The sequence below is a fragment of the Podarcis tiliguerta genome (genome assembly GCF_965153285.1).
Source record: "Podarcis tiliguerta genome assembly, chromosome: 8".
Classification (NCBI taxonomy): Eukaryota; Metazoa; Chordata; class Lepidosauria; order Squamata; family Lacertidae; genus Podarcis; species Podarcis tiliguerta.
Genome location: NC_139541.1, coordinates 77,972,480 through 77,995,697, shown reverse-complemented (window position 1 = coordinate 77,995,697; position 23,218 = coordinate 77,972,480). Strand labels below are relative to the sequence as shown.

Genomic DNA, 23,218 nt, shown 5'->3' with positions numbered 1-23,218 from the left:
TGGTCCTATACTCCAGCCACTGTACCATTCCAGGCAGGCAAAAAAAATTAGGGTGCAAAGCAGGCCTGAGGGGAGGGCATGTGGGTAATGAGGGGGCCTGGCCTGTGGAAGCATTCCTAAGGGCCTGATAGAGCCTGTTTAGCCATGAAACATTGCATTGCAGGGGGTTGGCCTAGATGACCTTTGGGTCCCTTCCAACTCTAAGATTCTATGAAAATATTTTCTGCTGTTCTAGGCTGCATCAACAGAAGCATAGTGTCCAGATCAAGAAAAGTCAGAGTACCAATGCAATTCTGGGCTGCATCAATAGGAGTATAGCATCTAGATCAAGGGAAGTAATAGTGCCACTATATTCTGCTCTGGTCAGACCTCACCTGGAGTACTGTGTCCAGTTCTGGGCACCACAGTTCAAGAAGGACACTGACAAACTGGAACATGTCCAGAGGAGGGCAACCAAAATGGTCAAAGGCCTGGAAACGATGCCTTATGAGGAACGGCTAAGGGAGCTGGGCATGTTTAGCCTGGAGAAGAGGAGGTTAAGGAGTGATATGATAGCCATGTTCAAATATATAAAAGGATGTCACATAGAGGAAGGAGAAAGGTTGTTTTCTGCTGCTCCAGAGAAGCGGACACGGAGCAATGGATCCAAACTACAAGAAAGAAGATTCCACCTAAACATTAGGAAGAACTTCCTGACAGTAAGAGCTGTTTGACAGTGGAATTTGCTGCCAAGGAGTGTGGTGGAGTCTCCTTCTTTGGAGGTCTTTAAGCAGAGGCTTGACAACCATATGTCAGGAGTGCTCTGATGGTGTTTCCTGCTTGGCAGGGGGTTGGACTCGATGGCCCTTGTGGTCTCTTCCAACTCTATGATTCTATGATTCTACCACTCTATTCCGCCTTGGTCAAACCAGACCTGGAGTACTGTGTTCAGTTCTGGGCACCACAATTTAAGAAGGATATTGACACAGAGGCGTCTTCCCCTTAGGGCCCAGTGGCTCATTGCACCAGGGCGTGGGCCTCTTAGGAGCGCCCCAGCGAGTGGGGGAGCTGTGCAGCTTGGCCGGCAGCTTTCCCTGCACGCCGCCAGATGGTTGGCGGGGCGCAACGAGCCACTAAGGCCTATGGCTCCTCCACAGCCACCTCCTCTCCCTCGGCCGCGGGAATCACCTCAGTCGCTGCCCGCCGAGCCGCTGTTGTCTGAGGGAGTGGCAGGAGCGGCGGTGGCGGGAGCAGCTTCTGAGGGGCCTCCCCTGCGTCACTGGTGCCCACCGCCCCACCACCACCACTCCCCAGGGCACAGGCGGCAGCATGGCAACTGCCTTCTGCTCCTCAGGCCGCTGGGCAGCAGCGATAATGCCGGTAGTGGGCTGTCATTGGCAGGCAGCAGAGGAGGAGCCCCGGAGCCTCGCAAGCGAACGCAGGGTTCCGGCGGTCTGGCCAGCCACGCCGCAGCCACCACATTGGCTGTGTCTTCTGTGGGTGGCGGTTTCCTTGGCTGCGAGGTGGTCTGTAAGTTGGGCCCTGAGTTCTAAATTCCTGGAAAGGAAGGGGGCGCTAGAGGGATCTTTGCGCCACGGCGCCAGATGTGCTTAAGGCGGCTCTGTATTGACAAGCTGGAATGTGGGCAGAGGGCAGCCGAGATGATCAAGGGTCTGGAAACCAAGCCTTATGAGGAATGGTTGAAGGAGCTGGGTATGTTTAGCCTGGATAGGAGGAGACTGAGAGGAGATATGAGAGCCATCTTCAAATATCTCAAGGGCTGCCACATGGAAGATGGAACAAGCTTGTTGTCTCCTCCAGAGAGTAGGACTTGAAACAATGGCTTCAAGCGACAAGAAAGGAGATTTCGACTAAACATCAGGAAAAACTTTCTGGCAGTAAGAGATGTTTGACAGTGGACCAGCTCTCCCTCAGGAGGTTGTGGACTCTCCTTCCTTGGAGGTTTTTAAGCAGAGGTTGGACGGCCATCTGTCATGGATGCTTTAGCTGAGACTCCTGCATTCCGACTCTACATTTCTATGATTCTATGGAGACTCAGCAATAATAATAATAATAATAATAATAATAATAATAATAATATATTATTATTATTATTTGTAGCCCGCCCTTCTGGCTGGCCTTCCGCCCAGCCACTTTGGGCGGCTTCCAACAAAGATTAAAAAATACATTAAAATGTCACACATTAAAAGCTTCCCTGAACACGGCTGCCTTCAGATGTCTTCTAAATGTCAGTTAGTTGTTTTTCTCTTTGACATCTGGTGGGAGGGTGTTCCACAGGGTGGGTGCCACTACCGAGAAGGCCCTTTGCCTGGTTCCCTGTAACTTGGCTTCTCGCAGTGATGGAACTGCCAGAAGGCCCTTGGCACTGGACCTCAGTGTCCAGGCAGAACAATGGGGGGGGAGATGCTCCTTCAGATATACTGGGCCGAGGCTGTTTAGGGCTTTAAAAGTCAGCACCAACACTTTGAATTGTGCTCAGAAACGTACTGGGAGTCAATGTAGGTCTTTTAGGACCGGTGGTCTCAGTGGCTGCCCCCAGTCACCAGTCTAGCTGCTCCATTCTGGATTAGTTGAAGTTTCCGGGTCACCTTCAAAGGTAGCCCTTTGAATGGAGGGAAAGTTGAATGCTCTTGCGTTAGACTGCCATTAAATGCACAGGGCCAGGAGAACAGGCTCACTGCTTCTTGACTTCCCCATCTGGGACGCTTTTGCAATGGGGGAGGGTTTCTTGGGTTTCACCTTGTTTTCCGTCACTGCAGCAAACGTTGGTGTCTCCTCCGGAATTATGACTTGGGCCACTTCCACATTTGGAGGTGTGGGGAGGAGGTGTGGGGAAGGTGCCGCAGGGCCAGCCTTACCCCATAACTCGAGGGCTCAAAGCAATGGTTTGGTAGCAGAAGCAAACATGTCCGACGACTGGGGAGATTACTCCGATTACATAGAGGTACGTAACTCTCCCTCCGTCTAGCAACTGGGATAGCTCCCTGTTCTGCCAACATTTGGGGTTTTAAAAACTGGCCCTGCTCCTCTGCCTTTAAGCTAGGGTGAGCTGGTGGGGAGTTGAGAAAAAGGGCAAGCATCCTGCGCCTTTAATACGATGCAGAAGAGGCAGGTATAGCTTGTTGCTCAGGGGACACCCTGTCAAAACCACCTCTTCTACAACATGCCAATTAAAAGCACAGGAGCCCCTGTCCTGTTTGTCACTTGGCCACCTTTAAGAGCAGGCTGAGACACAATGTTAGCAATGTTCGCATACACACACTCGCAGACGCCCGTTTACCTGGGGTTGGCTTGGAATAAGAAAGCTGTTTCCCAAATTGTGAAGGGTTGCCAACTTTTTTTTCAGCCAGGGCTCTTCTGCCTCTCACTGGTGAATTATAGGCTGGAACCCATTCGTTCAGCACCTGCTTAAAGTCCTCCCTTATCAGTGGGACTCCAGGCATGGCTATTTTGGGTTGGATCCTGTGCCTTTGCTGCCGGGGGGGGGGAGTGCTAACCTTTTTGGGGTTGGCTGACACATTGGCCCAGGGTCAGTCCTGGGTGTTGGGATGAGGGTGTCACACATTAAATTGGGGGGGCTTGGTGAGAACATGTGGAGTCCTCAAGGCGGCCTACCAAAAGGTTTTCCCACCAGCGACCCAAACTCTTTGACAGACCCCCCCCCCATTCATTCATTGTTAAATATGGTAAATAAAGTCGAAGTTAAAATTTGGGGTGGGGGGATAACAAAAACAAAACAAAACCTCTCTTCTTTACATTCCAACTCAGAATTTTTATAATTCATTCATAGTCAAATCTGGCAAATATATAAATAAATTCAAAGTTTGAAATTTGGGAGGGTGACCCCCCAAAAACTTTTTTACATTACAAGAACAGGGACTCACTGTCTGTGAAAAAAAATGAAAATGTTTAATGGACACATTTTGATGGGACTGGGGAGGGCATATAAAGCTCTTTTGGTATCACACTATCACGGGTCTAGGTCAGCAAACGTCACCATTATTTTAATCAACATTTTGTTTGTGTTATATGTGTATGACGCAGTGGAGGGCTAGGCAGAGGCACCCAAAAACCTTTCGGCTTCTTGACCCCATAGTAGGGGACTCTCAGGAGCAGACAGTTTTATTAAAAGCTGAAATAAAAACGGCGACACATTCTTGGTGGTGGTGGGGAATGTATTGAGTGACCACGAGAAAACCCTTTTGTGTGGGGATGGCGCTAGATGAAACCCACAGACCAGCTGCTGCTTCTTCTGCATTTGCCTCCAAACCTTTGAAAATTACGAAACCCAGTGGCTTTGTCCCAAATTAAAAAAAACGTGCTGTGAATTTGTGCTGGAAGATTTCCTTCAGAACGGGTGAGTTGAATCCCCAGAGACTCCCCAGCTCACTGTCTCCCTCTCTCCTTCCTAGTACCCCACGGGCTACCCCGAAATCGACCCCGGAACAGCCCCCTGCACGCAAGATGAGGTGGGCGCCTTCTCTCGTTATTTTGGCCCAGCGGTTTTCTCCGTGGCCTTTGTGGTGGGCTTGGTGGGCAACGGCCTTGTGCTGGCCATTTTGGGCCGGCGCCCTTGCCCTTGGCTCTTCGCGGACTGCTACCTCTTCCAGATGGCCATTGCGGATCTGCTGCTAGCCTTCACTCTCCCTTTCCGCGCCGTCCAGTTCACCCAGGGCTGGGTGTTCGGTGAAGTCTCCTGCAAGCTCGTGGGTGCCATTTCCACTATGAACAGCTACAGCACTGTCTTCCTCCTGACGTGCCTCAGCGTGGAACGCTACCTGGTCATCATCCACGCCATGCAGCTCCACCACCTGGTGAAACTTCCCCACACTTACGTCCTCTCCGCCCTCGTGTGGATCACCTGCTTCGGCCTGTCCGTGGTGGACCTCCATTTCCGTTCCGCGACCTACGCGCCGCAGGCCGGAGCCGTCATCTGCCACCTGAGATTCGACGCCCGACAAGCCGAGTCTTGGCGGCTGGGCCTGCGCTTGGTCTCCTTCCTCTTCGGCTTCTTCTTGCCTCTCCTGGTAATGGTGGTCTGCTATTTCCGTGTCTTCCATCGCCTGCGCCAAGCCAGTATCTTCTGCAGGCACCAGGCCGTGCGTATCCTGCTGGTGATTCTGGTTCTCTTCGTCCTCTGCTGGGCGCCCTTCCATGGATTCATCTTTGTGGACAGCCTGCAGCGTCTGGGCCACGTGGCCCGAGACTGTGCCAGGGAGAAGATTCTGGATTTTGGGTTGCTTTTCACAGAGAGCATGGGCCTGGTCCACTGCTGCATCAACCCCCTGGTGTATGCCCTCATGGGGGTCAAGTTCCGGAGAGAGCTCTCCAGGTTGTTCTGTTGTCGGGACAGGGATGTAGAACGCCAGCGCAGCATCTCCGACTGGGAATTCAGCCAAGCCACAGAGCACACCATCACCCGACCCGTAGACTATTCCATCATGATGTGAGCATTAGGGGCGAGAGGAAGCCTTATTCAGAGGACCAGATCTCTTTCTCAAAGAACTGGAACCCCAGGAGATAGAGAAACATTCTGGTTTGTTAAGTATAGCAATTCACTGAAATTGTAAATGCTTGTTGTGCTACGTGTCTAAATTGGATTGGTTCATAACGGAATTCTGGTGGTTCTCATGTGATTGGCTAATGTTGGTCACAAGGGAGGTATCCAATGAAGGAGAGACTCTTTTATGAGAAGCACGAGGACTGTTTGTTAGAATCCACTGTGAACACTGCTACGTGGAGTAGAGCGCCGGGGTGCTTCTGCTTGAAAGAAAGAGAGTAAAGCTGCAGGAAACAGTAAAAGTGGGAAATTCTCATAGGACCTGTGGCTGTAAATATGATGTTTTCATTCATCTGTAATTGTAAGTTTCTGCAAGTAAAGTTTTTGAAAGTCTGGACATGGGTTTGATTTCCAAATAAGGGTGTCCGTTAGATATACGATTTGAGTTACTTAGCTGCGATTTCACTACTCTTACTTCAACATGGTTATGGTGTAAATCAATATTTAGTATCATTCATTGGTTTATAGATATATAATATAGATCAGGGGTAGGCAACCTAAGGCCCAGGGGCCGGATGCGGCCCAATCGCCTTCTCAATCTGGCCCACAGACGGTCCGGGAATCAGTGTGTTTTCACATGAGTAGAATGTGTTCTTTTATTTAAAATGCATCTCTGGGTTATTTGTGGGGCATAGGAATTCATTCATTATTTTTTTCATAATATAGTCCAGCCCACCACATGGTCTGAGGGACAGTGGACCGGCTCACGGCTGAAAAAGGTTGCTGACCCCTGATATAGATAGATAGATGACAGATGACTGATGATAGAAAGATGATAGATATATAGATGATAGATAGAAGATAGATAGATAGATAGATGATAGATAGATGATAGATAGATGATAGATAGATGATAGATAGATGATGATGATAGATAGATAGATAGATAGATAGATAGATATAGATAGATAGATAGATGATAGATAGATGATAGATAGATGATAGATAGATAGATAGATAGATGATAGATAGATAGATAGATAGATAGATAGATAGATAGAGATAGATGATAGATGATAGATGATAGATGATAGATAGATAGATAGATAGATAGATAGAGATAGAGATAGAGACAGAGATGATAGATAGATAGATAGATGATAGATAGATGATAGATAGATAGATGATTGATAGATAGATAGATAGATAGATAGATAGATAGATAGATGATAGATAGATAGACAGCCAGCCAGACAAACAGATAGATCCCAGAGACAAAGTCTAATTTCTTCAGTCTGTCTCTTCCCCTCCTGCTGCGTCTTATCAGAGGCCGGGTGAAGAAAGGGAAACCTCCCCCAAAGTGGAAGGTTCCAGCCTTGCAACAGCTTCAAAGGTGGTTACAAAACACTGAGCACGCAACTGACATCACCCTCACAGGAATTACCGTAAAGATCATCTCCTGTCTTGGTCAGAGGAAGTCGATTGTGCACCCCCCCCCCCCCATCCTGAGGAGCAGGTTTCGTCATCACCCTTCAAGGTATTCGGTTTGCGGAGATATCTCTGAACCCTTTACTGCTGATTGCCACTTCCCCCTCTCTCGTTGGCCTGCTCCTGTGCCTTTAAACACCACCCCAGAAACGTAGGGATGCCGCGGGTGAAGAAGCCTTGTCCTGTAGGAGAAGCTTCAGCTACCGAATGCCATGTGTCTACCGTGACAATTTGAGCAACAAGGATTGCACACCTGCTACTGTTTGGACCCGTGTCTTGTTTTGGTAATGGACTGGATTACAGCCAACAAACTGAAGCGCAATCCAGATAAGACTCAGGCTCTGTTGGTGGGTGGGTGGTTCCCTAGACCAGATGGCTGGGAGGTTGCCTGCTGTTGATGGGGTTACACTTCCTCTGAAGGAGCAGGTTTGTAGCTTAGAATCATAGAATCATAGAGTTGGAAGAGACCACAAGGGCCATCGAGTCCAACCCCCTGCCAAGCAGGAAACACCATCAGAGCACTCCTGACATATGGTTGTCAAGCCTCTGCTTAAAGACCTCCAAAGAAGGAGACTCCACCACACTCCTTGGCAGCAAATTCCACTGTCGAACAGCTCTTACTGTCAGGAAGTTCTTCCTAATGTTTAGGTGGAATCTTCTTTCTTGTAGTTTGGATCCATTGCTCCGTGTCCGCTTCTCTGGAGCAGCAGAAAACAACCTTTCTCCCTCCTCTATGTGACATCCTTTGATATATTTGAACATGGCTATCATATCACCCCGTAACCTCCTCTTCTCCAGGCTAAACATGCCCAGCTCCCTTAGCCGTTCCTCATAAGGCATCGTTTCCAGGCCTTTGACCATTTTGGTTGCCCTCCTCTGGACACGTTCCAGTTTGTCAGTGTCCTTCTTGAACTGTGGTGCCCAGAACTGGACACAGTACTCCAGGTGAGGTCTGACCAGAGCAGAATACAGTGGCACTATTACTTCCCTTGGGACGCGGGTGGTGCTGTGGGTTAAAGCCTCAGCGCCTAGGGCTTGCCGATCGAAACGTCGGCAGTTCGAATCCCCGCGGCAGGGTGCGCTCCCGTTGTTTGGTCCCAGCGCCTGCCAACCTAGCAGTTCGAAAGCACTCTTGGGTGCAAGTAGATAAATAGGGACCGCTTACTAGCGGGAAGGTAAACGGCGTTCCGTGTGCGGCTCTGGCTCGCCAGAGCAGCGATGTCACGCTGGCCACGTGACCCGGAAGTGTCTTCGGACAGCGCTGGCCCCCGGCCTCTTGAGTGAGATGGGCGCTCAACCCTAGAGTCTGTCAAGACTGGCCCGTACGGGCAGGGGTACCTTTACCTTTACCTTTACCTTTATTACTTCCCTTGATCTAGATGCTATACTCCTATTGATGCAGCCCAGCTTGGGGGTCCTCCTGGATCCTCTGCTTGGCCTCAGTGGCCCAGAGTGCCTTCCATCAGCTTCAGCTGGTGGCCCAGCTGCACCCCTCTCTGGACAGGGACAGCCTAACTGCTGTTGTCTATGCTTTGGTAAACTCAGGGTTAGATTGCGTGTTTAGACCTTTTAACCTCCCCCTTCAATAAATTCACTCAAATTTTGGTTTGGTTTTTGGCAGAGTTTAGGCCACAACTTTATTGATTACAGAAAGTGACTGGTTGCATAGGCTCTGGTTCGACTAGCTCCCTGCCATGCAGGTAGCGCTGACCCAGGGTTCCAGCATAGGTCAGCCAAGGGTGAACACCTGGATAAGCGGAAAGCCGGGAACCGACTATGTCCGCCATCCAGATGTCCCCCTGGACTCAGGCACAGGCACAACCCCTCTCAGGGTTGGCCAAACTATTGAGTCCCTGGATTCCTTTAACAGAATGCCCTTCACATAGGGATGGGGAGAGTGTTCCCCCATCTCTAACACCTGAACTAGAGCCTATCCGCAACATCAGAGACTGAGTGTTAGAGATTGTGTGTTTAGATAAGGTTGGTGCTGAGAGCAGCTGCAGACACTCAGTGCGGTTTAGCATTCATTTATGCTTAAGCTCATTTAGCTCTGTATATAGTTGTATAATAGTTGTAGATAGAATAAAGAAGATATTCTACAGAGCTGCTCTCCAAGTTGTTTATATACTCTGCTGGACTCTGCTGTGCGACAACTGTCTACTTGTGGAAGTGAATCCGGTGCTCACAACTCTAAGCTGTGAGTCCACAGCACTTTGACCTGTTCCTGTGCAGAAGGTGGTCTCTGGAAGTGCTACCCAGCTCGCCTAGCCCAGTCGGGGCTCAACTGGATGAGTCCAGTTAGTGGCACTGGCTCAAGGGCGATGCTGACAACAAGTTGTGACGATTTGCTATGCGGCAGGCAAAACCCAAATGGCAACAGCCAATCAGCCAAGTGGGGAAAATTCCTGCCATGCCCAATGACAGATGACACACGACAGCATAGCAAGGTCAAGCGCAAGCCCTAAATATAGGGAGAGGTGGGCGGGTGGTCCGATGCACTGGCCCAAAGAGGAAGCTCAGGGTCACGTGCATGGGCAAAAAAAGGTCCCTCGATCCATTTGGCTAGTGTCCCATTGGCCTGATTAAACCCAGAATCGAGGGACCTACCAATAGAGTGTTGTGGCTATCCAATCGTACCCACCCACAACACAGGGTTTGGTTGTCAGGTCGCACGGCAACACGTGCCCTCTTTGAAGGAGGACACAATTTACTGCAATGCGTTATACGTAGGGCTGCCTCTGAAGACAGTTTGGAAACTTCCGCGAGTGCAGAATTCAAAGGCCAGATTGCTCACCGGAGCAAGATGGTTTCAGCATATGACCCTGATCCTGGTCCGACTGCACTGGCTGCCAATTGCCGTATTTTTTGCCCCATAGGGTGCACCAGCCCATAGGGCGTACCTAGTTTTTTTTGGGGGGGGGGGAATAAAGGGGAAAAAATATTTTCCCCCCCAGGGGCGGGGCTGGGGCGGGGGAAGCCCAAGCTTTACCCGACCCCAGCCCCCAGAACAGGCTGCTATCCGCAAGCCTGGGGAGACCGGCGCGACTTTTCGCCGGTCTCTCCAGGCTTGCGGATATCTGCCCGAAGCCCGGGGCACACTGCTCAGCGCGCCCCAGGCTTCAGGATGCAGGCTGCTATCCGCAAGCCTGGGGAGCCCGGCGGGAACTCCCGCGGGCTCCCAAGGCTTGCGGATAGCTTCCTGAAGCCTGCATCCGCCCAGTGGCGTAGCGTGGGGGTGCAGGGGGGGCGGCCGCACCGGGCGCAACACCTGGGGGGAGGCGCTCGCACTCGCAGCTCTCTGCCCCTACCTGGCTCACTCACTCTCTCTCACAGCAGTGCTGGCTGTGCGAATCCGATCCGAGCCGCCAGGTCGCCGCCCACTGTGGAGGGGAGGGTGCCAGGCGTGCGGTGCGGTGCGGAGAGAGAGCGAGGGACTATCTGGGGGAGGGACAGTGCAGCGGGGGGGGGCGCAAATTACTTGCCTTGCCCCGGGTGCTGACAACCCATGCTACGCCACTGCATCCGCCCCATAGGACGCACACACATTTCCCCTTCATTTTTGGAGGGGAAAAAGTGCATCCTATAAGGCGAAAAATACGATAGTTTCCGGGCCCAATTCAAAGTGCTGGTTTTGACCTATAAAGCCTTAAACGGCTCAGGACTTCAATACCTCAAAGACTGCCCCCTCCCATATGAACCTACCCGGACCCTGACATCATCTTCCGAGGCCCTTCTTCATGTGCCTCCTCCTTAGAATTGATGCACCACACTGGGTTCAGGGCTGAGTACCATAATATACGACTTTCAGATATCCTCATACCTTAGGAATTAGTCTGTACCTACCTATCAGCGTTTATTTACCAAAGGCAGACTAAATGTATTTCCCTCGGAAGTTCTAAATGGCAGACTGAGAGGCATCCCCTGTCAGAACAGGCTTTGTTTATGTTCCCAGGACGTCGATTGCACGAAGCATATCCTACTGCATTGTGGGCAATATGAGCAAGCAAGGGACAAACTGATCAAACCCTTACTGGCAAATTTGCCAGGAAAATCCGAAGCCTCCCATATTAAATATCTTTTGGAAGACAGGTCAAATGATATTACACTGGCCGTGGCTAAGTTTCTTTCAGAGGTTATAAGAAACGAAGATGATTATGCCCTAGATAAAACAAAATGGCTTCCTTGGTTTCTTCAATCTGTCTGTTTGGTCGTTTTAACTGTATCTAGCTTTGAAATTGTTTTGTGGGTCTTTGGGCCGCAATAAAGTTTTGGTGATGATGAGTAAGCCACTCCCGACTTCAGAAGGGGGGGGTTGCGGGCTCACATCCCCGCCTACATTCTCGCGGGGCTGGCTCCAGCCCCGCGGGACTCCCTCCGGGATTTCCCAATCGGGTTATTATTCATTAGGCGCTGGGCCAGCCAATCGGCTGGGTGAGTGGGCGGAGTCACAGGGGGCATTTAAGGTCGGGGCAGCCCTTGGCTCGCCCCTTTCTTCCTTTTCAGCTGCGACGGTTTTCCCTCCCACCCGCCCTCTAGGTTCTCATTCGGACTTTGCTATGGGCTTTGGCTGGTCGCCACAAGGGGCCTGGTAGGAGTTTTTCCATTTGGCTAATTGGCTGTGTTTTAAAGCCACTTGGTTTTTTCGCCTACCTCGTAGCAAAACGTCACAACTCCCAGTTTTGGCGGTAGGCACTGGCCGGGGGTATTGTTATGCAAATGAGGCTGGAGGGGAGGAGCGCCATCACCTCCCCTAAATCTTGAAGGGTAGTTCGTTAAAGGACTCCGAGGGGCGTCACCTCGTCCGAAACCTACGGAGGCTAGGGCCTAAAGCGTGCTCCCGAGCGGTAACCCCTTGGGGAGCGCCTAGGGATGTGCATCTCGGGGGCTCCCCCTGCTGGTGCTTAACCCTTCCCGGTTAGACCGGATAATCTGTTAGGGCCAATGCCTAAGCCAATACCTCTCTTACCTGTAATCAATAAAGTTGTGGCCATTTTCGCCCATTAACTTAAACTCAGTTGTCCGGTGTCTTTATTTACTCTTACTGTGGGAGGGGGCGGGTATTGCCACGCAACCATAATAAATAAACCTGACAATGAGGTAGGGTGCCCATACTAAGTTTTATTTTTTAAAGACAGCAATGTAGTGCAAACTCCTCCTAGTCTTTTCCGCTTTCTGATCTTCCCACCAAGTCGATTCCAGTTTTCTACCTGTTGAAGATTTCTCCCAGCTTTAAATATTGGGAACTTTAGTTCTGTGATTTCCCTAAGAACTACAGCTCCAAAGAAGGCACACTTTAGAGATTCTTAGTGTACTCACAAAACTACAATTCCCAATATTGGGCGCCACAGTTTTTTGGGGGGCACCAGCCCCTTTTTACGCAGGCGGTTTGTTTTGCTGCAGGGAAGATAATCAGTTGTAGCCTTTTTCCTAGATGAGGAACCCACTTTTCCTTGAAGAAAATCCTCAAGTATCTCATTCGTTGGCAAGCACCTCTTGGATCCAGGAGTGGTAGTTGCACACTGTTGTGTACACGCCAGGTTTGTTCTTCTGGGCACATCCAGCACCCCAGGACACAACGCCGGTCAGTTTTCCATTACACACCAGAGGCCCACCAGAATCTCCCTGCAGCCAAGAGCAGGCAAACAAAACATGACTGTCTGAACTAGAATAAGAGGAGAAACTGAGCCACACAAGAACACATCTCTCTTTCTCTCTCCTTAATCCTTCCCTCCATAGGAATCAAGCACATTTCCCCGCAAAATATTAGTTATTTGTGTAGCCGAAGCTGTTGTAAAAAATAAAATACATAAAATGGAATAAAATAACGTTACACGCTTAAGATCGTTATTGAAGCCGGACACCATGTCAGATAAGAGCTTGCTCCCCTAAAGAATTTAACTTGTCAACTGTACAAACCTTTGTTCTTAAAATTACCGCTCTAAAGGCAAGGTAGGCCACAAGAATTAGAGATGAATCTGTCGATTTTGGTTTCTCTCACTTTCCCACTTCTCTAATCCTAAATTGAGTTTTCCACGTTTTGGAAGCAATTTGCAATAATAATAATTCCTAGAGAAAACTGGTGAGCTTTTTAGCGCAAATTTCTCCTAATGTACTTTTTTTGCAGTTCTGACAAATATGCACACTTTTTGCAAGCCGTTTCCCCTAATATAATGTTATTTTCAATGCTATTTTCACCAAAGCGAGCCTTTTAATGGACACTTTGTGTGCATTTTTGTTAGGACAAGTGCAGCACAAAATTCAGAGACGTGCAAACTTCGAAGGATAACTGCATTACAGTTCCCGTATTGCTTTGAAAGGCACAAATTAAGTACCGTATTTTTTGCTCGATAAGACTCACTTTTTCCCTCCTAAAAAGTAAGGGGAAATATGTGTGCGTCTTATGGAGCGAATGCAGGCTGCGCAGCTATCCCAGAAGCCAGAACAGCAAGAGGGATTGCTGCTTTCGCTGCGCAGCGATCCCTCTTGCTGTTCTGGCTTCTGAGATTCAGAATATATATTTTTCTTGTTTTTGTCCTCCAAAAACTAGGTGCGTCTTGTGGTCTGGTGCGTCTTATAGAGCGAAAAATACGGTAGTTTCTCATGCAAGGAAAGGAACATCAGAGAGATAGTGTTAGTGTTGTTCATGATGAGCTGATTTACTGGTTTCAAGGAATGGATCCAGAAGTGATGTGCAAATGGCTTTAGATACCTGTTAGGTCCATAAATTACCATACAGCATATACTCAATGCAAACAAAACAGCAACAATTTGTTGTTGACAAAGGACAGCTGGACCTATAAAGAGCCCCATTACCTGATTCAGCAGCTTAGGGCCTCATCAAACTTAAATCCGGCTTTGCTCACAGGGCTTCTCCTTTCCCCCCTTCCCACCCCACCCCCCAGTTCAAGAAACCCAGTTTCCCTCTTACCTGGCAAGAGTCTTTGCCGCCCTCTATGTAGCCAGCGCAAAACATGTTTTTAGTGATGCGTCCAGGATAGGAAGTCTGGCAGGCAGAGGAGGACAGAATCGGCAACTTCAGGCATTGCAGTTTGTCTGGGTATTCAACTGGGGAAAGAACAAAGGTGCGTCTCAGTTAGGGATGGTGTGAATCTGACCTTTTCAGCTCCCCGGTCGTAAGTTCAGCTCTTCACAATTCCAAGCCAGTTTGCCACTGTTATTATTTTGTAAAGAAGGGTCTCAGGGCAATATCTGGTACGCAGGCTGAGACCCTACGTGCCCGTGGACTGCCTCGCCAGAGTGGTGCATGCTCTAGTTATTTCCCGCTTGGACTACTGCAATGCACTCTACGTGGGGCTACCTTTGAAGGTGACCCGGAAACCACAACTAATCCAGAATGTGGCAGCTAGACTGGTGACTGGGAGCGGCCGCCAAGACCATATAACACCTGTCTTGAAAGACCTGCACTGGCTCCCAGTACGTTTCCGAGCACAATTCAAAGTGTTGGTGCTGACCTTTAAAGCCCTAAACGGCCTCAAAGACCCAGTATACCTGAAGGAGCGTCTCCACCCCCATCGTTCTGCCCGGACACTGAGGTCCAGCGCCGAGGGCCTTCTGGTGGTTCCCTCACTGCGAGAAGCCAAGTTACAGGGAACCAGGCAGAGGGCCTTCTCGGTAGTGGCACCCGCCCTGTGGAACGCCCTCCCACCGGATGTCAAAGAGAAAAACAACTACCAGACTTTATGAAGACATCTGAAGGCAGCCCTGTTTAGGGAAGCTTTTAATGTTTAATAGGTTATTGTATTTTGGTGTTCTGTTGGAAGCCACCCAGAGTAGACGGGAAGACCCAGCCAGATGGGAGGGGTATAAATAATAAATTATTATAATAAATTATTATTATCATCATGAGGGATAAACGCCGTACCTCCTGAAGTCCGAGTGTTCCCCCAGCCTGAGACGAGGCAGTCCTCTCCTGCGCTAGGGCAGCTTGGGGAAATGTCAATGGGCTGGACAAAGGCGTTGAAAGTGACCGGCTGCGAGAGTTTGATCAACATGAAATCGTTGTCCGTGGTGCGCGCATCGTAGCCAGGGTAGCGGATAGCTTTCTCCACCTGGATGTGCTGTTCAGTACCTTCCTCCTGGCTGGTGTCATGCTCCCCAAGGTGGGCCACGAGAGTTCGGGGGCTGGAGAGAGAGAGAGAGAGAGAGACTTTGGTGTGAACTCAGACTGATTCACAGTAAACCTTCTCAAGAGCAAATAACCACAAAGCCAGAAGCAGGCAGGTCGTGATTTTAACCCAGCCTCAACCTTGTGCTCCATCCAGAACCTGTGTTTTTAAAATCACGGCTCAAAATCACGCCATCAAAAATATGTATGAGCCAAAGCAACAAAGAGGGGCTCTCTGAGCCTGCGCAGAGTGCCTTTCCTGCGCCACTACTTCATACCTGCCAAGTGCCCCAGGAAAAATGGGACACCCTAATTTTTTTCGCGCAGCAGGCAGCCTGCTTATATAGAGATCCACTACAATGCAACAGTAACCATTTTCTGTAACTATCCAATCACTGAATGTCACTTTCAATCCCTTATTTGCATATGTGGACCTGAGTGAAAACTATCTACAGTATCCCTCTGCTGGCCCAGGGTGAGAACTTCAGTACATAACAAAAAAAATATTTTGATATCACCTGACCCACCGGGCCAACCAAAGTCCTCTCTGATGCCTTATCCAAATAGTGTCCAGCATGCATGGTAAGTTTTCCAATCGGCAGATGATTGTCTTTTAAAGAAAAGTTATTTGAATGTCTCCCAGTTTCTTTATGGGAAGCAGAGAGAGCAATATGGGGTGTGACTTTGAAGCAGATTCTATGAAAGTTCTAGACCCAAAACTGTTGTTTTCTTAGTGTACACATCTGGCTTTCCCCAATATACTGCCAGTTCTGTAACTCAAGTTGAATGCCCCTGCCAAGCCCTTTCTGCCCCAAGGAGTCTGCAATACAGCCATGCTTGCTTTTTAAAGAATGATCCATATAAACCCATCAACCCTACACATTAAACTCACGTTTTGTAGCAATGGGCAGCTGAGATGACCCAGCGGTCATTAATGAGGGAACCGCCACACCACCGGTAACCGGCACCGTAGGTTAAGAAGACTTGCCAAGGCTGGGAGTGAGCCGGACACTCGTACCCTGCGATGATCTTATCGTCGTCATCGTAGCCGTTCAGCGGTGTAGCTGCTGCAGGAAGACAAACAAGCGTGCACCGTCAGTGGAGATTGGGGGTTGCCAGTTCCTTCTCCTGGCAGGGGCTCCTGCGCCTTAACACAAATAGCAGGCCTTTGTGCAGCCCAAGAGGGTCTTGAGAAGCCTCCATATTTTAGTAGTTGTCTGGTACTGGGAAGGCAGATCCCGGATATCCAGTTCAGTGGCGTAGCGTGGGGGATGCAGGGGGGGCCGGCCGCACCGGGCGCAACATCTGGGGGGGGCGCGCTCGCACTCGCAGCTTTCTGCCCCTACCTGGCTCACTCACTCTCTCTCACTGCAGTGCTGGCTGTGCGAATCCGATCCGAGCCGCCGGGTCGCCACCCACTGTGGAGGGGAGGGTGCCAGGCGTGCGGTGCGGTGCGGAGAGAGAGCGAGGGACTATCTGGGGGAGGGACAGTGCAGCGGGGGGGGCGCAAATTACTTGCCTTGCCCCGGGTTAGGGGGCGCAAATTACTTGCCTTGCCCCGGGTGCTGACAACCCACGCTACGCCACTGATCCCGTTTGTTATCACGAGAGAAATGATATATAATGAGATGAAAAAGATGTTGAATTATACATTTGTTAAGAAACCAGAAGCGTTTTTACTTGGCATTGTAGGAGATGATATAAATAGACAGGATTGCAAGTTGTTTTTATATGCAATGACGGCGGCAAGAATATTATTGGCACAAAAATGGAAACAAGAAGAACTACCGACGAAAGAAGAATGGAGGATGAAACTGATGGACTCAGAGCTAGATAAACTAACAGGAAGGATTCGAAACCTGCGGGACCAGAGATTCTCAGAAGACTGGAGTAAATATACGAACTATTTGAAAAGTAATTCTAATGAACAGATTACGCTAGTAGGATTGCGAGAAGTTTTGTAAGGAGGATTATGTGAAATATTGCAAAAATAGACTATGAAGAGAATTATTAGTTAATGATAATTAAGAGTAACAGAAAAATTAGGAAATGCAGAATAAGTGATAAAAACGGAAAATCACCAGAGGAGCTGACGGAAGTCAAAAACATTGTATAAGATAAGAAATTCTGCTATATGAATGTTGGAAACAATATGTTAAAAAAACTAATAATTTTTTTTTTAAAAGAAGAGAGAACGGCGGTCATTTTGGTTGCCACGATCTGACATGATTTCTTGTTGCAGTTCCCTCCCCCACCACGTGTGCGCTTTTTCGGAACTGTGTTCTTGTATGGCGCCCCAACACACACGTTTGTGAGCACAGTGCATTAAAAAAAAATCCCACCTTTTTTTTGGGGGGGGGGACCATAATGTGAAATTGTGCGAGTTTGCAGCGACCAAAATGGCTGCCACGCTCTAGCAATGAAAAACGGGGGAAGATGTTGCTTCAGAAGATGTCGTCCTGGATTTTGCCTTCAAAGTGTTGGAGGGTATGAAACTATGGAGGGGCTACAGATGCATGGCGGGCAGAAATACAAAGATGGGAGACTGAAACTGATTGGAGATGGAGATGTTAGAAGGAGAACCCACATACTCGGTGACTACTACTAGGCTAGCCATGATGGCTAGGCTTTACTCCATGGTTGGAAGAAGGAGTAGGCCTCTGAATGCTGGTTGCTAGGAATCACAAGTGAGAAGAGTGGTCTTGTGCCCAGATTCCTCTCGAGAAATTCCCATTGGGTCATCTGGTTGGCCCCTGTGGGAACTGGATGCTGGCTGATCCAACAGATGTTCAGATATTCTTAAGAACCACATCGCAGCTTTGGCTTGAGACCCCCAACAAAACCACAACCATGAGCTGTAGTTCTGTAGCTAAATGTGCAAAGCCCTCAGCCTCAGGCCACTTAGCTGCCCGGGTCATGGAGGGGGTTCCCATGACCACGTTAGACTCATGGGCGTGCAGTTCCATCACTATTATATAAAGCGTTGATGTTGTTGTTGCAAAATAGGAGATCAATCCCTAGTGCTCTCTATAGGTGAAGGAAATTGAAATTGAATTGAAATACTTGATTGTCGCTTGTACAACTTGTGTAGATTGAGATTACACGCGCATTCCCCACTCAGCTCTCTTAGTCTTATTTCCCCTCGTTTACCGACGCACACACACCAAATCCGAAAGTCAGTTGCCCTGTTGCTATCTTTTCATCCAGCAGCCTAACAGCCCATGGACAGAAGCTGTACTTTACCCTGTTGGTGCGACTAAACATGCTTCTATATCTTCTGTCCGAGGGCAGGAGATCAAGAATGTACCGGCCAGGGTGTGAATCATCCCTGAGAATTTTCCTCACTCTCCTGAGGCAACCTTCTTCCTCTATTTCATCCAGCGGATTCACGGGACAGCCCATAATATCATGTGCTGTATTCACCACCCTCTGTAGGCACTTCCTATCAGCTGATGTCAAACCAGCGTACCACACCGTGATGAAGGGACACTTTCCATTGTGGACTGGTAGAAGGAGATCATCAAATGTTGATTGACATCGTTCTTTCGCAATATTCTGAGGAGACGGGGAATGCCCCTATCTGGCAACATCGCCTCAGATGGGGCTCGGACTAGATGACATTTGGGATCCCTTCCAAATGATAGAGAGAGAGATCTTACCTGCCGCACCCAGGAGAACCGCCAACAGGAACATCGCCATTGTGTCACAACGAGACAGAACGGTGGTCACCCTGGATCCTTTATATTTTAGCCATCACCTCCCCTTATCTCACAGCTGCTCAGTTGACAGGCCAAAAATAGAAAGAACAGCCCCCACTATCTACGTTTTGAGGGAAATAGTTGTCAGTTCCACCTGACACATTCCCTGGATGGGAATTTTAAAATAACCCAGAACGGCGCACCCTGTTCTAAAAGCGGTCAAGGTAAATGTAGGCCTTAAAGCAAAGAGTCGTTTCTTCCTCCTCTTTCTGCTATCCGTTCTCAGCATTCAGGCTTCCATGGACTATTTGCCTTCTCTCTCATAAGCCACTATTTGGATTTTTGAGACCTGAAGGTGCTAAATGGCAGTCACAGCTGGACAGAGCAATCCAAACTATAGGCAACTGAGGCAAATGGAGTTTCGGATCCAGGAGATGTGGGGGTTCTCCTGGCTAAACTGGGGCTGTGCTGGTGTAAATTCAGCTGGCTTAAACCCCTCATATGGGGCATCTGGGAGGACTTGCACCAGTTCCAGTCCTCCCTCACTTCAGCCATGTGGACCTAGGAACCTGTGAATGAGGGCTGGGAAACTGTGGCCCTCCAGATGTTGGTCCCACAACCGTGGCATTGGCGCTGAAATCTGTGGGTGCCCGGCTCCTTCGTGGGTGCTTGGGCACCCAGGACCCCAGGGAGCTGGCATCTATGGATGGACTCATCTGTCACCTGGGAGATGGAGCAAACTTGTTTCCGCCTGCTCTGGGAGTCCACGTCATCTTTCATGCCCCACACAACACTTCACTCCGATTGTGATGGTGAACAGGCCGGCCGATGTGAGCAAACAAAGCTATTCGCAGTCAGCTGCCGGCCTTGACTGTTGCTCCACGATCGATGAGCGTCACTCAGGCAAGACACCTCAATTCCCCCTGAGGGTTGGACTGTCCTGCCATGACTTTTAATAAGTACAGGTTTTTGTCCCCGCGCCAAAGAAACCGAAAGGGTCAAGTTTACTCCGACCGCAATTAAATTACTAGCGCTTAATGGGTTGCTAATTTCACCGAAGGACAGCTTGACTGGCGACCCTGGCGCAGAAACACAAGGACAAGCTTGTTTGCCAGCAGATGACGGCCTGTGCTTGGCAGGTGAAGTTTCTGCACCTTGCCAAGTTAAACACACTTCAAAGGCACCTGTCTGGGAAAAATATGTACCCTCAGAGCAGGGGCGAATTTCCGAGGGGGGTCAGGGAACAAATAGTATTTGGCTGCAAGCTGTAAGATATCCCAACGGCAATCTCTCACACACATGCCATGTTTGAAAGCTGGTTTAAACTAACCACAATTACCTTGAATTTCTGTTTAAGCCTCAAGAAAGAAAGGCATTTTCGCTGGCCAGCTTTAATTCAAAACCATCCAACCTCCTTTGGGGAAGGTTCTCAGGAAGGGTGGAAGAACTTGCCCATGTGAAGACCACCTGGTGGAAACCCTTACACATATGGTTCTTAATTGTAAACTATACGCTGATCTCCGCCAACAATTTCTAGATCAACTCTGTATCCCCCAATGGAAACCAGAGTTGGAGGCCATACATTTTCTATTACTGGGGAATGATCAGGAGCTCACCAACTTAGTGGCTAAATATCTCTATTTGGTTTTTTGTTGTCGTAATACGCTGCAGACGTCTGATCTCTCCAGAGACCTAGAGATGTGACGATAGACTGCTCTGCCTCCTTTCTTTTAGCACATGTTTTGTGCCACTGGGGAGGTGGTAATTCTGTATTGATTTGTTTTGGTTTAAAATTATTGCTTGAATGCTGGTGCCACAATAGGTAAGAATTTAAAAATATGCACCGGTGTGAAGGTGTTCAGTGCAGATGTGTACGGGTTCACGTGGGTGTGTATTATTTACAAAAGTGTGTGCTTCTCCACACAGTGCATAACTATGGGAACTCACACTTGCAGGAGGCTGTGAGGGTCACCAACATGGATGGCTTAAAAAAAAAAAGGATTGTTGGACAAATTCATAGGGGAGAAAGCTATTGATGGCTTCCAGCGGTGATGGCTGTGCTCTGCTTCCATGGCTTCTGAATACCAGTACAGGAGGAGAGAAATGCTATTGTGCTCAGATTCTTCTTGTGGGTTTCCCATGGGTGTCTGGTTGGCTGCTGTGGGAACAGGATGCTAAACCAAATGGGCCATTGGGCTGATCCCGGTGAAAGAGGAGAGCGCAAAATATGGGCTGAAGCTCAAAAAAACGAAGATCGTGGCCACTGGTCCCATCACCTCCTGGCAAATAGAAGGGGAAGAAATGGAGGCAGTGAGAGATTTTACTTTCTTGGGCTCCATGATCACTGCAGATGGTGACAGCAGCCACGAAATTAAAAGACGCCTGCTTCTTGGGAGAAAAGCAATGACAAACCTAGACAGCATCTTAAAAAGCAGAGACATCACCTTGCCGACAAAGGTCCATATAGTTAAAGCTATGGTTTTTCCCAGTAGTGATGTATGGAAGTGAGAGCTGGACCATAAAGAAGGCTGATTGCCGAAGAATTGATGCTTTTGAATTATGATGTTGGAGGAGACGCCTGAGAGTCCCATGGAATGCAAGAAGATCAAACCTCTGCATTCTTAGGGAAATCAGCCCTGAGTGCTCACTGGAAGGACAGATCCTGAAGCTGAGGCTCCAAGACTTTGGCCACCTCATGAGAAGAGAAGACTCCCTGGAAAAGACCCTGATGTTGGGAAAGATGGAGGGCACAAGGAGAAGGGGACGACAGAGGACGAGATGGTGGGACAGTGTTCTTGAAGCTACCAGCATGAGTTTGACCAAACTGTGGGAGGCAGTGGAAGACAGGAGTGCCTGGCGTGCTCTGGTCCATGGGGTCACGAAGAGTCGGACACGACTAAACAACAACAGGAGCGATCTTCTTCTGTTCTCATGTTCTTATGAGGTGGTCCCATTCGCCCACACTCAGCACCCCTGTCCAGAAGTTCCCTGCGAAGAGGAATTGACTGTTAAACCACTCTGGGAACTGTAGCTCTGTAAGGGGGAATAGCAGCCCCAACAACAACGCCCAACACCCTTAACAAACTACAGCTCCCAGAATTCCTTGAAGGAAGCAACAACTGCTTAAGGAGGTGTCATATTTTAAAGATAAGGGCTGCATGACGCCTTAGGTCTGGTTGCCTCAAGGACAAGGTGAAGCTTTATATCCCAGCTCAGGCATTGAGGTCATCTGCAGGAGTGAGACTGGTTGTTCCCTGAGCTGGAAAGGCTCATTTGACCAAAAACGAAAAAAAAGGAGCCTTTATTGTCATTTGCTCACTGTTGTGAAATTCTCTGGCAATAGAGAAAGCAGGTAACTTCCGTTTCCTGGGGGGGGGGGGGGATCTATTCTTTCAGGCCTATGCAGTCAATAAAGAAGGCATCTTTCCACAACAGTTAGCTGATTTCTGGTTTTAACTTGGTGTATGTTGTGTTTCTTTTTAATTGTGGAGGTTTATGTAAATCTGTTGCAATCTGCTTTATCTTTTTTTTGTTTTTTTAAAAAATAGAAGGTAAAGGTAAAGGGACCCCTGACCATTAGGTCCAGTCGTGACCGACTCTGGGGTTGCGGCACTCATCTCACTTTATTGGCTGAGGGAGCCGGTGTGCAGCTTCCTAGTCATGTGGCCAGCATGACTAAGCCGCTTCTGGAGAACCAGGAAACGCCGTTTACCTTCCCGCCGGAGTGGTACCTATTTATCTACTTGCACTTTGACGTGCTTTTGAACTGCTAGGTTGGCAGGAGCAGGGACCGAGCAACGGGAGCTCACCCCGTCGTGGGGATTCGAACCGCCGACCTTCTGATTGGCAAGTCCTAGGCTCTGTGGTTTAACCCACAGCACCACCTGCATCCCTCATTTTTTTAAAAAATAGTTTTTTATAAATATATTTGCTTTAAAAAGAAAAAGAATTAAAGAAGTCTTGGATGCACCAGATGATGGTCTTATTATTTGCAGCGCTGAGTGACCTGAAGTCAAGCCTTAATAAAAACCATTTTAAGCAGCACTGACACCAGAGACTAGCAGTTTGTTCATAATTGGTAGTGGCGTGGGAGTAAATTTTGAGGGGCAGGAATTTGTCATGAAATCTTCAGAACAGATTACAGGGAACCTCCAGCTCTTGGGCCAAATTAGGCCTGACAGGAATCTTCATATATTTTTCAGGGTGTCACCTGGTGATTGACAAGAGGGCAACCCCACCCATCTGTCAGCGTGGCCTGTGGAGGAGCTCAGGATTTAGCCAGCCTAGATCCTGCTCCTCCCTCCCACCCTATAACCATCCAACCTGACAAGGAGGGTCTGTCCATTACCCCAGGACGCTGGAACATATCCTCACTCTTGCTGTGAAAATAGTTCCAGAGTTCTGTTT

General features: G+C 48.9%; 2 protein-coding genes across 3 annotated transcripts; one reads left to right on the top strand and one right to left on the bottom strand.

Moving 5' to 3' along the window:
* The first annotated feature begins 2,903 nt into the window (after positions 1–2,903).
* On the top strand, positions 2,904–5,823 carry LOC310685086 (C-X-C chemokine receptor type 3-2-like). Its single transcript, XM_083456713.1, has 2 exons — positions 2,904–2,944; positions 4,413–5,823. Exons 1-2 carry the CDS (start codon positions 2,906–2,908, stop codon positions 5,448–5,450), a joined length of 1,077 nt encoding a protein of 358 aa, XP_083312839.1. The 5' UTR covers positions 2,904–2,905; the 3' UTR covers positions 5,451–5,823.
* A 6,263-nt stretch (positions 5,824–12,086) lies between these two features.
* LOC310684634 (trypsin-like) lies at positions 12,087–19,961 on the bottom strand. 2 transcript variants are annotated; one of them, XM_083456051.1, is made up of 6 exons: positions 19,535–19,961; positions 18,773–18,932; positions 16,006–16,180; positions 14,871–15,130; positions 13,917–14,053; positions 12,087–12,610 (listed from the first exon to the last, which is right to left on the bottom strand). In XM_083456051.1, the coding sequence occupies exons 2-6, from the start codon at positions 18,810–18,812 to the stop codon at positions 12,461–12,463; spliced, it is 762 nt and encodes a 253-aa protein (XP_083312177.1). In that variant the 5' UTR covers positions 18,813–18,932; positions 19,535–19,961; the 3' UTR covers positions 12,087–12,460. The 2 variants fall into 2 exon arrangements, with proteins under 2 accessions (XP_083312177.1, XP_083312176.1); XM_083456050.1 differs by lacking the exon at positions 19,535–19,961 and having other exon boundaries at positions 18,773–19,415.
* Positions 19,962–23,218: the final 3,257 nt, after the last annotated feature.

Bases quoted from the DNA above. Each gene is read 5' to 3' on its own strand.
- LOC310685086 (XM_083456713.1), top strand. From the start codon at position 2,906: ATGTCCGACGACTGGGGAGATTACTCCGATTACATAGAG. The intron at 2,945-4,412 runs GTACGTAACTCT...TCTCCTTCCTAG, and splicing joins ATTACTCCGATTACATAGAG to TACCCCACGGGCTACCCCGA.
- LOC310684634 (XM_083456051.1), bottom strand. From the start codon at position 18,812: ATGGCGATGTTCCTGTTGGCGGTTCTCCTGGGTGCGGCAG. The intron at 16,181-18,772 runs GTAAGATCTCTC...GTCTTCCTGCAG, and splicing joins GGTTCTCCTGGGTGCGGCAG to CAGCTACACCGCTGAACGGC. The intron at 15,131-16,005 runs GTGAGTTTAATG...CTCTCTCTCCAG, and splicing joins GCTGCCCATTGCTACAAAAC to CCCCCGAACTCTCGTGGCCC.